The 15827-nt window shown below is 35.7% G+C and overlaps 1 protein-coding gene across 1 annotated transcript in view; it reads left to right on the forward strand.

The window, feature by feature from the left end:
- The window catches only part of GBE1 (1,4-alpha-glucan branching enzyme 1), a 292466-nt gene that overhangs the window by 248604 nt on the left and 28035 nt on the right, over nucleotides 1-15827 (forward strand). Inside the window, exons 13-14 of the mRNA XM_082654189.1 lie at nucleotides 4006-4190; nucleotides 5810-5940. Coding sequence (XP_082510315.1) covers nucleotides 4006-4190; nucleotides 5810-5940 — 316 coding nt within the window. The remainder of the gene's footprint in view (nucleotides 1-4005; nucleotides 4191-5809; nucleotides 5941-15827) is intronic.

The raw sequence follows: 15827 nt of genomic DNA on the forward strand, positions 1-15827 counted from the left end.
TCCTAAGATCATCATACTGAGGATTAAATTTCAACTTAGGTGGAATAGAATCATCTGTATACTATACATATACTATAAAAATATATACTATATAGCATAATATATACAATATATAGCATATATGTGTGTATAATATATAGTATAACTATAAATAACCCCTGAGAGCTTGTTCAGAGGTTGCAGGATGAACATGTAGTGGGAATAATGAAGGAAGAGTGTAGAGAGGGGATTCCTAACATAGCAACCTGATTTGCCCTATCAATCTGGGTGTCTTGTAGAAAAATTACTTTCACAGTCAATTCTGCATTTTAAGATCTAAAATAGATAATTCAAAGAACATTAATGCTTGGCTTAGGGAAATGTGTTTGTATTATAAAATATATGAATAAACGCATCAGCATAGAACTTCCACACTTTAAAGAGAAGAATAATTTTGTACCATGGAACCAAGTGAAGAAGGGCCAAATAGCTGCCTTGAATTCATCCTGGTTGCTTGTGTGTCTGCTGCAGAGTTGGGCTGGTTAGTTCCCTCCTCAGAATGATGGGAGCCAGAAATTTTATAATAATAATAAGTGAGTAACTCTCACTTATTGGCTTTTAAGTCATTCTTTTCTGAGCACCATCAGAAATGAGTGTGTAATGTAAAAGCTGCCAAACATTGAAAGCTTTAGCCGCCAGACCCTGTACCAAGTGCCTTAACGTACCTCGTTTGAACCTTAAAAGAGCTTTTATGAAACTTGTTATCCTATTTTACAGATGAGGAAACTGAGTCCCGGAGAGATTCAATTGCCTAAATTCATGTTTCTCATAAATGTCCTCATTGGAATTAAAATCCATGCAGCAGGCAGTCATCAAATCCGGTTATTTCCACCTCAAAAATGCCATTCTTTTCTCCATTCCCACTGCATCTGGTCATCTCTCGTTTTTTTTTTTTTTTTTTTTTTTTTTTTTTTTTTGGCCACGCAGTGCGGCTAGTGGGATCTTAGTTCCCCAACCAGGGATCAAAACTGGGCCCTTGGCAGGGAAGGCACAGGGTCCACTGGACCACCAGGGAACTCCCCTGGTTATTTCTTATCTTATACTTTGAATTCCGTGTTAGCTTTCCTACCATTCAGCTATTTCCAATATCCAGTGTCTCCTCCACATTGTATTTACCAGAGATACTTTAATAAAAACACATTTGAGCTTTGCATCCCCCTACTTAAAAGTAGCTTAAGGTTTAAAGATTGTAAGGCCCATCCTAATCTAGCTTCATCCTGCCTGTCTCACCTCTTCTCCTTACCACAAGCCCTATTTCATGGCTAAACCAAACTCCTTACTACATCTCACCTTCTCACTCAGCACATTTGCACATCATTCCATTATCTTGGAATCTCTGTCCACATATGAGAATTTGGTCAATGTTTACACTGTATTTCCATGGTATCTGCTTCTAAGCAATACGGGAGAGTGGTAACCAAGGGTGAGGGTGCTAAAATCGAACTGTCTGGGCTAATAGGCCCCACTACTTAATAACTCTGTGCCTCAGTTTCCTTACCTATAAAACTGGGACAATAATAGTAACTACTTCAGGGTTGTTGAAAATGAAAGGAATTAATTCATGTGTAATGCTTAGAATAGTGCCTGGCAAATAATAAGCCAACATTAAGCTTTTGTTGCTGATTCTACTATGATAATCATGATGGCAGTGATATAACAGTCTTCCCCCAGAAAGGCTAAAGAAATTGCTTATTAATACTGGAGTCAACTCAGAGATTCATGGTCATACCAAAATAAAAGTATTTTGCCTGTAGAGACCTTGGATCCGGTTTGTAGGCTACTATACTTTAGCTACCCTATGGCATTTCTGGTCTCTCCTAAATTCCCAACTAGTTGAAATCCCGCTAGTACTAGGACATATAATTTTCTCCAGACAGTACCTTCAGTATCAGCAATGAATATGCTGGACTACAATTCTGGAGGTGCATCTTTTTGCTGGTTGAATGGATGATGGAGCAAGCTATGCCATGGGTTCACTATGGGCTGATGTGAATCAGGCTCCAGACCTAGGCAGGACTCCTAAATGTAGCAGAGGGAAGTTCCCATATCACTTTAAGACACCATAAAGTAAATAAAGGCCCGCAGAGTTAGAAATCTGGTTCCCTCCTCTGTCACATAGCAGACAACAATATAAGAAGTATTGTTTAGACTGAAATACTCGAATTAAGGAAAAGTTTTGCAGACACTGTAATTTTTATGAAGCTGCTACAGATATATTTGGATGTTATTTTTATTTTGATGACTATAGTCCTGAAAAGTTAAATGTAAATTGCAGTGTTTCTTAGCAGAGTTTACCACTTAAAGCAACTCTACAGTAAATCATTTTGAATTACATCATAGCTTGTTAGTTTTTATTTATTAGACTATTAATATGCTAGCTTCTCTTCTGCCTTTCTTTTTTATTGAAGTATAACGGACATAACGTTACATTAGTTTCAGATGTACAACACAATGACTCAGTATTTGTATATATTGCAAAATGATCATCCAGTCAGTCCAGTTAAGATCCATCACCCTACATAGTTACAAAAATTTTTTTTTTCTGTGATGACAACTCTCAAGATCCTCTCTCCTAGCTAACTTTCAAATATGCAATGCCGTATTATCAACTATAGTCACCATGCTGTACATTACATCCCCACATTTTTTAATTTTCATTTTATAACTGGAAATTTATGTCTTTTGACCGTCTTCACCCATTTGCCCAACCCCCCACCCCTACCTCAGGCAACTACTGGTCTGTTCTCTGTCTCCATGCGCTTGTTTTTTGTTTGCTGGTTGGTTGTTGTTGTTGTTTTTAGACTCCACCTATCAGTTAGATCATACAGTATTTGTCTTTTTCTGTGTGACTTATTTCACTTAGCAACTATTTACTTTAAAGTAGGACACACTTGTATCATCTACGGTACTTTCCAACTCAAAGGAGAAACCTGTGGCTTAGAAAAGTGCAACATTAAAGTGGCAAATGTAAGTAAATTTTGGAAAGTAGTGTTTAATTTTTAGGAGAAAAAAAAGAAGCCATAAAATAGAAATCTAACCTGGGAAAAACAATAGGAGCCGGTCTATTAGACCACTAATATCTAAATTTGATTTTCAGAAGGAAGAATGTATAATATGTAGGTGTTATTATTTTATTTCATGTTTAAAGCGTATCAGGTTTCTGATTCTCATCATTATAATGAGAAATAATATCAAATGGGTTCCCAACGAAGTGTCCCAGCCGTATACACACACACACACACACACACACACACACACACACACACACATTTAAATTAAAGATATACATCTAATGGTGGCACATGGATCTGAGAAAGGGATGGGGAAAATGAATAATAAAAGTGATGACTTGAGTTTCTGTAACACCTGAAGTTTAAAACGTACTTGCCTGATGTGATGATGTAGAAAGAACTTTGGATTTTAATGAGAAGAACTAAATTTTAATGGTTGCTTTTCTAGTTATTATCCATGTGAGGTTGGGCAAATCCCTTAACTGTCTAGAGTTTTGGATTTCTCATCTGTGAAATGGATATAATAGAGTTCCTTCGAGGATCAAAAAATAATGTACATACAGCCTTTGGAAATTGCAAAGCGTTGTACAGATTTCAGAGATTATAGAAATAGAGATCTCAAAAATTACTCCGAGATTGCAGAGATTATTTCAGAGATGAAATAAGTATGACAGAGATATGTTCTCAGTTTGTGCATGAGGAAAATGAGATGTAGAACAAGGAATGTGTGACCAGGCTACAACTGTGCCCTGGGCTTTTGAGTCCAAATGCTGCTGGTACTGCATGCTAGACTATGCTGTTTCTAAGCCAGGGTTGTGCATCATTTATAGGGCACAGCTATAGTAAATTATAACCTAAACTGATTTCAAAGACTTTAAAGCATACAATTATTGAGTCATCTTAATAAGAAATGCTAATATTACCGGGTGATGTTTATGTTTGTTTTCAAATGCAGGTAATGAATTTGGGCATCCTGAATGGTTAGACTTCCCAAGGAAAGGAAATAATGAGAGCTACCATTATGCAAGAAGGCAGTTTCATTTAACTGATGATGACCTTCTCCGCTATAAGTTCCTAAATAACTTTGACAGGGATATGAATAAATTGGAAGAAAGATGTCATTGGCTTTCAGCTCCACAGGTAAGCTCTTTACTCTAAATGTTATGTTTTAGTCACATGCTTAGAATGGCAATTGATTTAAATCTATATGCAGATCTTTTAAACAGCATTTTATTATTCAGTGTGTAGTGCCCTGTGACATACTTCAGGTTGTCAAAACATGTTACTGAAGTCTCCCCAATAGATAATGAAAATCTTAAACATAATTCCCTGCTTACATTCCTGGTTAGCTTGTCGTTGTTGTTTAAATTTAGTAATTTTTATTTCATTTGGTTAAAATAAATGACAAAAGCTCTGCATGGCATCCACTTTGGAAATTGCTGTGGAAATATCTTAATTGTTTTGACTATTTTTCTTTATATAAATAATTATGCTGTCATAAAGAAACTGCTTTGACAACATGGAGATTTCTTTATTCCTTTTTTTTTCCTTCCTTTACTGGTCTCTAACTTGTCATTTCAATAAATGCCATTATACCTCCATGCTGTTTTGTATTTTTCATGAGCCTGAGTCTCCTCTGGAATTAAAGTCTCAGTTTTCAATAAGTTTTAGAAAATGTAATTAACAGGTTCAGATTTTATAGTGTTTTTTTTTCTCTTGCAAAAATTAGCATATAATATATGTTACTTATAATCCATTTACTTTTTACTGGTGCTGTTTGAAATTACTGTTGATGTGTTTTTACTTTGGTGTCTCTGATTTTTTTTTAATGGTTGGACAAAGGTACTTATATTTTCAGTAAGATTGGCTACATGACACAAATGCCCTAATCGCATTTATTAGTAGTGCTGTTTCCAGAAGAGAGAGCAAAATGATGCGCCTTTTCAATAGGAACAATGTTGAATGCCAAAAGGCATGCTGTTTACTCTAGAGCCTTAGCTCACATTTCTAAATTACCAAGAGTGGCGCTGCTGACGTGCATGGAAATAAGTCCTATCAAAGCTGGGGCTGGAAGAGGGTAGGGTTGAGAAAACAAAGCCTTCTCACTACCTACTGTAAAATGTGGTGTATAAAATAAGAGAGCTTGTAGATGTTGTAATTCCTTTTCAGACTTTCTCTATTATTAGGCAAAAAAAAAAGTATACTGTGAAGGACTCTTGGTTGTTTTTGAATCTGACAAAGTCGTGCAATAATGTAAAGTTTTTCAGAAAACTACAACTTCAGAAATCTGGATATAATAACAATGTTACATCATATTTTGAAAAGTAATTTTATATACCTTACTTCATTAAGGAGTAAAACAAAAGTCTTAAAGAAAATTCACTTATAAGTAGATCTAATACACACACACACACACACACACACACACACACAGATGCTTTATGTATAGCACAGGTGCTATATTTTTAGCTAAAACCTAAGCCAAAACCCTAATCCTCTGTCTGTGCTTTGTTTGAAGTTGGCAAGTTGCTGGTGAGCTTTTATACTCCTTAAGCAATTTTTTGAGACTGCTGTTGGCCTAGAGTTTGATAGGGCATGATTGCAACATGTTCAAAAAATATAACATGCTAGAATTTTCATTTTTGGCTTAATAACTAACAAGGCTGTTAATAAAGACAAAAACAACTTTTTTGTAAAGAATTTACTTGTAGCAGCATCTGGGTATTATTTAAATGTATTATGTGTTTTAATTCTTGCAGGCTTATGTTAGTGAACAGCATGAAACCAATAAGATCATTGCTTTTGAGAGAGCAGGCCTTCTTTTCGTTTTCAACTTTCATCCAAGCAACAGCTACACTGATTACCGACTTGGAACGACAGTGCCAGGAAAATATCCTTTTTGTTGCCAATGAATATGACTGTCTGCATTCAGTTTTTTTATTGCATCATAGAGCGTCAGAAAAACTAATGCTGATCTTGGTGATGGTAGCTCTCAGTTTCTTCATCTGAAAAATGAGGGACTTAAAATAGTTGATAAATCTTTGCTTAATTCAGTTACACTAAGTTAACCCTAAACTCCATTCTGGCTCTAAAAAGTATGATTTTTAATATTTTCTTAAGTAATATTTTAATCCAATATGTAGTATAGGATTAATGTACTATTAATATACTATTAATAGTATAAGAGATAATTGTTGTTTCTCTTTATGAAAATATTTTGTAAGTTGCCCCTGAGAATTGTCTCCTTTCCCCTTCTCCACTGAGTGAGCAAGTAGACAGTAGCTATAAAGATAGCTTCCTTCCCCTTTCTTTTTCCCGTCTCCTAAAATACAAGACACAGCTCGCTTTTGTGGGCCTGAATTGGTAAGGAATCAGGGCATGGGAGGTGGAAGCAAAGGAAATAATAGGGAAAATGTTTTGATATAGTCTGAACATTCATTTACTCATCCATTCATTCATTTCACAGATATTTACTAAGCATCTATCTATTGAACACCTGCATGCCAGCCCTGTGCTAGGTGCTGGAAGTACAGGAATTTTCCTGGCAGATTCAGTCACTGACCTCATTGAGCTTTTAAACTAGTGAAGAAGACAAACATTAATAATTGTAAGTGTGATCATTGTGACAAAGTGAAACCTGCTGTGTATTTTAAAGAGATTATGGCTTACCCAATCCATGGAAAAAAGTGACAGATTCAGGATCTAGCAACAAACCAGCACAGATTTTTAAACAGGCAGTAGAAATAATGTGTTCTTCCCCTGAAGCCCTAACAATGATTAATGTCAGCCACCTGAGTGAGATGCCGCATGCCAACGTGAAGTCCTACGTGTCAGGGTGTCTCTAGCTACAGTAAGAGAAACCCCCTTTTTGACTGGCTCAAACAATAAGGAAAATGCATTTTGCCAAACAATGAAAGCCCTGAGGTAGGGGGACCCCAGCACTGTGACAATATCATCAAGTTCCCTGGTCCATTGGCCTTTCTGCTTTTAACTTTCAGGGTGCCAGCAGTGTCCAAAGGCTGGCACCTGGTAGAGTTGCAAGACAACAGCCATGGTTCCAAATGTCACCTTCAGACACAACAATGGCACCTGGTAGAGTTGCAAGACAACAGCCATGGTTCCAAATGTCACCTTCAGACACAACAAAAGGCAAATAGATTTGTGTCTTTTTTCAAGAATGAAGTCACTTTAGCAAATTTCCTTTTGTATCCCATTGACCAGAATTCAGTCACATATCCCCAGAGAGGTGTCTAGGGAGGAGAATGCTATCATCATTAGTAGCTTAATCAGGAATTACCCCTGAGTCTCCAGGAAGTGGCCTCCTTGGTGAAGTGGCTGCCCAGACAGAATGTTTCTTGGCAGTTAGGAGTAAAGGGCCATACTGTCTGGTAAGTAGCCTGTGGCATCTGTGCTGCTCAGTGACATTGAGGGTCGTGAAAGATGTTCCCTGTCTTCTACCCCAACCCTCCCAGATCACCATCCCACAGGACATCAGAGCATTTGAGAGGGAAGGCTATTGCTGTGACTAATAGCCTAAATGTGCCCCCCAGTTAATACAGAGAATGCTCAGATAATGGAAATCAGTGTAATGAGGTTGTCTGCACTAAAGAAGAGCTGTACTATTCAGGAGGCAAATGTTCTCACCATCTCCATGAAGAAATGCAAACAGATGCTAGACATGTAGCAAATCATACATAAGCCTTCTCAGCTACAAACTGCTAAAAGTAATACCCCTAGACTAAATCCTGCTATATCTAATAATGTCATATAATCAAGACATAATTTTGATTTTTATCAGATCAGAATGCAATTACAGAACACTTGTGATCTATTGCAGTGTTTGTTAGTTAAGTACTGCCCTTGACCCTAAGTGGGGAAGAAGAGATGTACAAAACCAATTTAGGATGTAAGGCATAATGCAGTAAAGGGGATGGGGCAGGAAGGTTCCACAAACTTATCCTCATGTTTAACAGAGGATAAGTAAAAGAAAAATAAATAAATATGAGAGAGAGAGAGAAAGAAACAGAGATTGATTAATTGATTGATTGAAAAGAAAAAGACTTTTAAGCCTGGATCGGGGAGGAGAGAGAGAGAGATGATTGGTGGACTGATGGATTGATTAAGAAAAGACCTTTAAGCCTGGACCTTGAGAAATGGATAAAATTGTAGAAAAAATTGAGGAAGGCCGTTCAAGCTGTTGGAAATCAGACTATCCTTAGATAATGGATAGTACCATAGATTAACTGGAGAATGAGGACCAGAAGGAAAAGTACTCAGAGATAAAACTGAAAAGACAGATTGCCATCACATAATAGAATATTTTAATGCCTTATTAATTAGTTTAGGCTTTTTTTCTATAGTTTCATAGTGAGTCACTGAAGGGTTTGGGCTAGGGAGCTACTTGATAAGAATGTATGCATTTGGAAAAGTTCTCATGTACCCAGGGTGTTAGCTTTTATGAGGAGAGAGGTTGGAAGTACAGGTATCAATTATGAAAAATTGAAGTACACGTAAAAGAGAATTAGGGTATGAACTAAAGTAATGTCCATAGGATAGAAAGAGGTATATGAAGCACTTTCTTGCAGTGAAAGGACTCAGCAATTGTTTGGACACGGGGTGTAGAAAAGAAGATACAAGGTTTCACTTTGAAGAGTGAGAAGAATGGTAGTAGCATTATTACTGAGGATAGCAAAGCAAGGAGGAGGAGTAACCAGTTTGGGGAATAGAAAATATGAATTTAATTTAGCATCATTGACAAATGGAAATACATGGAATTTCAGTGATGATGTCTAGGAGAAAAATCTTGGCTCAAGCTACATTGATCCCCTATCTGAAGTCTGTGTAATTTAACAATATTATTAAATGAAAATATATATAATAACATAGTATATTTTACTAAGTAAAATCCACCCCCAAAGTTAATTTTGTTTAATGGTACAAAGTTACACTGTACATGAAAGCCTAGTTTGGTTTTGGTAAACCTTGCCACAAATTGAATCTTTCGAAATTTAGCCATTTGTTTAAATGCCCATAGGCACCTGTTATACAGAAAATTTCTATACTGATAAATACTGAATGCTTTATATTAATGACTCATTTCAGAAAATGTACTCAATAAATGTTGTAGTGATATACAGGTCTTGGAAAATTGGGCCATATCTTTATAGAAGTCATAGTTACAGCCTTAGTCATCTGTTGCGTCTCTAAGAGAACCTTGAAGAAATATTGTTTGGTTCTTTTACTACAAGGATTTTGTCTTCTACAGACTTGTGCCCACTTGGACCTTATTTACTCTTGCTGCCTTTCTCATTCCTGTCTTTCTGTAAACAAGCTGTAACTAATTCCCATATGTTATTGCTTCCTCCAAGGACATTTGCATTTTAATAACAGTCTCTTTGAATACTCAAAAGTATGGAAGACCTAATGGACTAGATATCTAGTAGAATAATTTTTTTTATAATGAGGATTTTTTTTTTGAGGAAAGGAAGGCAGGAGAGCATTTCCAACATACCTTAAACCATATTTTCTAATTAGCTATATTACTACTGCCAGCCCTAACTCCTAGCTTGAAATCATAAAAACTTCCGGTTTTTGAAATGCTTTATACTCCAATGACCCAGTTTGGTGCAGAAATCCCACCTATATACTCCTTCACAAATCATAGCAGTCATTAGAACACTTTCCATCTTAGGAATCTCACTATTTCACAAGGTAAACAATTCAAGTTTGTTTGTTTGTTTTTAATATAGCCTTAAATGTAAGTGCATTAATTCTGTACTCTGGGGCCAATGCCTGTTCTATATGCCAGCTATTCAAATCAAAAAGGCATTTAACTTGTTCCTCACAGTACCACCTCTCCTTAGTCTACCCTCTTCCAGACCAAATATACCTCTGGTTTCTTTAATAGATTCTTGTGATACTTTCCAGACCTGTTACCATCATGTCTCTCTTATCAAAATCCACCGAGCATTGTTCACACTCCTCTTCATTGTGTCTCCAGAACTAACAGCAGAATATTCCAGATATGGTCTGGCAAGTATGATATTGAGTGCCCCATTACCTCCTCTTATCTTGAGACTGCTGTCTCATTAATGGAGTTAAAGTTACATCAGCTTTTCTGGCAGCCATCACATTTTTCACTCATACTGTATTCACTTTCAAATAAAAAGCTTTAGCTTTTCTTTATGTGTACTTGTATTATGTCCTATCTCCCTTATTCTTTATTTATTCAGCTACTTTAACTAAAATCCCAAATTTAACATTGAACATAAAAAACATTATTTTTTGTCTCTAAACTATTAATAGAGAAGATAAAAGAGCACGAGAGTATTAATGTTATGATCATACCATCTCCCCTAAGCAATAGATAGATCTCTTCTTTCAGATTCTTGTTGTTTCTAGCTTAGCTTTAACAGTCCTTTTTACTATCCTTAGCATTTTACAAGTCTCATTTCTTTTTGATCTTTCATCTTTCTGACTTTGTTCTTATACCTTTAAACAACATTGTAGTTCAGCATTATAGAATCATTTCAGGTATAGAAAGTACGAAAACATTGGGATTTCTATGCTGTAGTTTCTGACTTTACCAAAGTGTTCTTCTATGACACTGGTATTTCCAACTACTGAGCCAGTGAATTGAATACAGATTTTTCTCTGTGAAGGATCCACAGAGGCAAGATTGGATGTATTAATCAAGTCAGGAAATTCATCAAATTTTTAATTCCCAGAAAAGCAGGATTTGGTACCAGAACAAATTTAAAGTTTCTAAAGAAGTCATTTGAACTTCCTCTGTCACTATGAAATATAAACCTGCAATAGGCAGCATGTCTGAATTCTTGCGCAGTTCCATTTTTTTAACCTGTGTATCCTGTATATCAAATAGCAAGACATCAACTTTCACTCAGATCTGTGTAGCATATGTGCTGACTGTCTTCCCAAGAAACTGTTGTAAGGGGAGCTATTTTGGGGGCAATGCCAGGCAGAATAGAAGCAACACTTTAAGGATGCTTTTAGCTGTCACTTCAAAATAAGATGATAAATTTGGAAAGCTGAGAGGGTTGTCTGCTTTGTATTACTAAGGTTTTGAACCTGGTCTTCACGGTGATTGCTAAAGGACATCGTATTATTTCTACAAAAGGAATCTGTAGCCATATTCTAGAAAACAAGAAATAGCAACAATAAAAACCCTTTGCCTGGGCACTGTCTCCCATTTGTCTTTTTAGCCACTAATCTGCAGTGTAATAATCACCAGCGTTCTTTCCTACAGTGGATAGCAATGTGGGTGATGCAGAACTGAGACCCAATGTACTGGCAGGTTACATGCTCAGGAAGATAAAATGCATTCTCCTGATGTGGTGTATTTGCTTATGATTTTACATTGTTTAGCTGGAGAGAAAGCAAGAAACATAATGCCCTTTATAGTATCAGAATCATTATTGTATTTCTGTGGTCACATTTCTTCACTTAGACCATTATCAAATCAGCATTGAATCAAAAGGAAAATTGCTAAGCCCCTAAGGACAAACTACTCTTTCTAATCCATTTTGAATAAAACAAATGATGCTGCCTCATTTTGAGTGACGTAGGGGAGAGCATGGGTGAAGGGTCCCTCTTTTGAGGACCTTCTGTTTGCTAGCCATTTTTATTAAGTATGTAGCTTAACATTCCCAGGTGCCCCGTAAGGTGGGTTGTATTAGATTCATGTGACAGATCAGGAAACTAGGCCTTTAAGTAACTATTCAACTTCCCTCCAGCACAGGCTGGTGAAGGTTGAGCAGTGTGTTACAAAGCCCATGTTCTTTCTATTAGACCACGGTGCCCCTTTCTGCCATTCATGGGTGCGTACATTTAGTTGCTGGTGGTAGCAATAGTGGTATTAGAGATGATGACTTATTTCTGTAATGTTCAAAAGGATTTTGCTATAGTTCTGGGAAAATAGGTAGCATGAGAAAATTATACACAATTTCATGGCACAGACTTCAGTCTTGTCAGGTTCCCTCAGTACCTCACCATCACGCTCTACAAATTTTTCCCCACATACTCTTCCTCGTGACCCCTGTCGCCATCATCCAAAAGAAAAAACTAAAAAATATATATTTTTTAAAGCAAAACATGAAGTAATTGCTTCAGGTCAATTATTGTGATTTCTCTGCATTCTGGAGAATATAAATGTGCCGTAGTTCTTTGCTCAAAGTGAAACCTTCTGATGCTTCACATCAATTAAGTTTACTGTAAAATATTTATGTGAATGTTAAGCCCTCACAGCTCATTTATAAGGTATGTGTCTTGGTATGTACAGATTCTTATCACTCTGAGAGCGTAAATAACACTAGTAACAAACGTTTTCAAATTATTTGTCAGCATGCTTTTGAGGTGGGGTGAGAATAATAGTGTTATTACAGCCCCCTTTCCAAATGGCTTTTCAGACTCTTACGATATTGAAATGTTAAGAGGAATCGTCATAAATTATAGCTTGTGAAGAATATGTGAATCCAGGCCAAAAATATTTAAAGCTAAGGGAACGGATGAGTAAATAGTTGGATTTGACTCAAGATCTTTGCAATATTTTCATTAAACTGCTGAAAGATGTACTTTTTAAAATGTAAATTCAGACACTGACATTTGCAACCTGCACACAGAGTTTCTTATGAGCATATAAGGTCACTTGGATGATTCACTGAAGTGTGATCGCCGAAGGCAGAGATGTTGTTGTGAGTTGCTTAGTTTACAGAAGCCTTTGAAGCGTGGTTTTATGTAACAGTCTGTGTTTGTTAGAATCTAGGCTTTATGCAGCAAATAAAAACAAAGGACTTAATTTAGGATTAGCTAGTTGCCACATTCTATCAAGATTTTATATGTAAAGGTTAATTTCTGGACTAAAAATGTAGAGCTTAACTTTTTAGTTTTCCAGGCTTAGATGTTTTGGTAAAAAATTAAAGGAAGAAAAAAAAACAAGTCCAAGGGTTTCTCATAAAAGATCTACATAGTGACTTTGAACAGATGCAAGCATGTTTCTTTTCCTCATGCGCATACGTGTGAGAGAGAGAGAGCACAAAAGCGCTTTTACTCTGTGTCCATTTAGTGATGAAGCTCTTTTTATGCAAATGGGGACAGGTAATCCTACTAACAATTTTATATTTAATGTAAGTCCTCCTTTTGTTTCTGTAGCTTCAAAATGGATGTACACTCATGACCTTGGTTAGCCTTCTTTAGTTTCAAGGTGAAAGTAATACTTTTAAACATTACCTCATTACCTAGAGGTACTTTTGGTAATTTTTCATTGTTAAACACTGTCCAAAAACCCCTGTGATGTAATGATAATGACAAACGTGTACCCCCCACCTCCACTGGCAATAAAGAGCCTATGATTTAGCTTCATTTTCTACTCAGGAATTTGAGATGAATCACAAAGTAAGGAAAATATTTTGCAACTGCTGTAACACTTTTAGATTGGTTTAATATATATTCATAAGACTATAGGTAATAATGAATAATGAGTGGGCCCTTACTACACACAAACGTTTTTAGTTTTTTTTTTTTAATAGCTGAGTGCTATTCAGTGTCATTCAACAGCATTTCTGATTTTGGTTCATAGCTCAGTTGCTCAGTGATAGTCTCCTCTGGTTCCAGAAATTCATCTAACAATAGCTCAGTCAAGATTTCTCTCCTGTATTTCTTGTCTTTCTGGGAAAAACAGAAATCAGAAATATTATTGTATGCTATAAAAACAGGACATTCTCACCTACTAGTTGTGTCATTAATGGGAGGAAAACATTTGTTCCTAGCATAAGTATTTTTACCAATTTGTGAAAAGAGGTACTATTATATGGCAATTGACTCCAAGATACATGGTAAGACTGTCTTTCGTATATTAACAATTATATCTTTACTTGGAATATATTAGGTAAACAAAAGCTAAATTATTGATTGATGGATGGATGGATGTATGGATGGATGGCTGGATAGATGGAGGATACAGTTTCCTAATGGTGGAAGAGCCCTTAAAGTTGTTCAAAATTAAGTAATTAAAACACAAAGATTTCTATAATCTATTGCTTTTCCCTTAGAGCAGATGTTTAATTAAATGGTAGAAAGGAAAAATTGATAAAATATTATCAATAACATACATCATGATTTTGTAGAATTTAAAATTGTGGAATCTGCTGTCAGAATACTTGCTGAACAGACTTTCATAATAAGACCTACCATCTATTTACAAACATATGCTTTGCATGCTGCAAGCACTTTACATTCACTGTCTCATTTAGTAAACTTTTTCCTTTCCTAGGGAATAGCATTGCAAACTGTAGAGGAAGGAAAAATCCACAATGAAAACACTGGCCTGAAAGATTTCATATCTAAACTTTCTTTTTAAATTGTCCTTTATTTAATTAGTCCAGAACAGATTTTTCTCTTTTATTTTGAAAAATAAATTATACATATCACCTTTATATCTGATGCCAGCTTTTTTAAAATAGAGCATTCAGTATCTAAAATAAATTTCTAATATATTGAATGTTAAATTACTTTTTCCTTCTGCATCTCTGTAGAAATTAGCCCACCCCCCCCCCCCTTTTATTTTTTTTTTCAGTGAACATCTCCTGCCTACGAGAAAGCTGTTTGGATCTTCTATAAGTGAGATATTTTTATTTTCATCATTTTCTGTTAAGCTGTTCTAACTCTCACAGAATCTCACAGGGTCAAATTGAGGGCTCAGTGTTTCATCTATATTTGAAAATGGTACCTGAATATTCCAGAAGATTTCTTAAAATTAAGCCATTATCTAATTACTGGTTCATTATAAATGTTTAAGGGCTCTTAAGGATATATGGGTGCTACAACCAAAAGAAAGTTGTGTCTCTCCAGAGAAAAGTGGAAAAAGTAAAGCCATGAACAATGTGTTCTTGGAAACAGTGGTTTCAGTTATAACCATGTGTAAGAACCATCTCTAATTCTATTAATGTGGTATCTCTTATCCTAAATGATGGCAAAATGCCTAATTAATCCCTATTTTATTTGTGAAATTTATCTGTGGAACTAATTAATCCTTTCGGTAGTTACATGATACCAACTGTTGAATAAGGAAAGCATTCTTTATTATGTTATTAAGTAAAATTATTTAATATATAACTTAAGTGCAGTCATATTACCTTTTATTGGCACACAATTAACATTTATGATCGGAACATTAATTTAAACAGAAGATTATTTTCTTTGTCTGTAAAATTATAACCATTACTGTAATTTTTTCCCCATAAGCTCTTTATTACTTAGGGAAATAGTCAATTTCACTCTACTACCTTCCCTTCTAATGCTCTTCCTTTTTGTTCAGCCTAAGGAAAACAAAAGGAAAGTAAGTTTCTCTGTGGTAGCATTCTTTTCTGATTCTGACACATTCCTTTCTTCAGTTTGTTCTCTTACCCTAACATTCTTATCTCACAAAGGCTCATGTAACTTGTATGGCAGTAGGTATTTCTGGGTCTTATATTTGTAAACATTGAGAAATTTGCTCTTTTTCCTAGGATAGTGGTTAAGAGCATTAGCTCTGGAATAAGACCATCTGAGAGTTCAAGTTCCATCTCTTCCACTTACTCATGAAAGTAATTTCTTTGTTTCCTAGTTTTCTCATTTTTAAAACACCTACTTGTAGAATTATTGTCAGAATTAAATGAATTGATGGCATGTAAAAGGCTTGGCAACAGTGTCCAGCACATACTATAAGCTCAGTACCTGTTAGCTGCGATGGTCGTAAAGTCTTCTGCTCCCTGCTATATCTTT

The sequence above is a fragment of the Grampus griseus genome (assembly GCF_964374135.1).
Source record: "Grampus griseus genome assembly, chromosome: 5".
Lineage (NCBI taxonomy): Eukaryota > Metazoa > Chordata > Mammalia > Artiodactyla > Delphinidae > Grampus > Grampus griseus.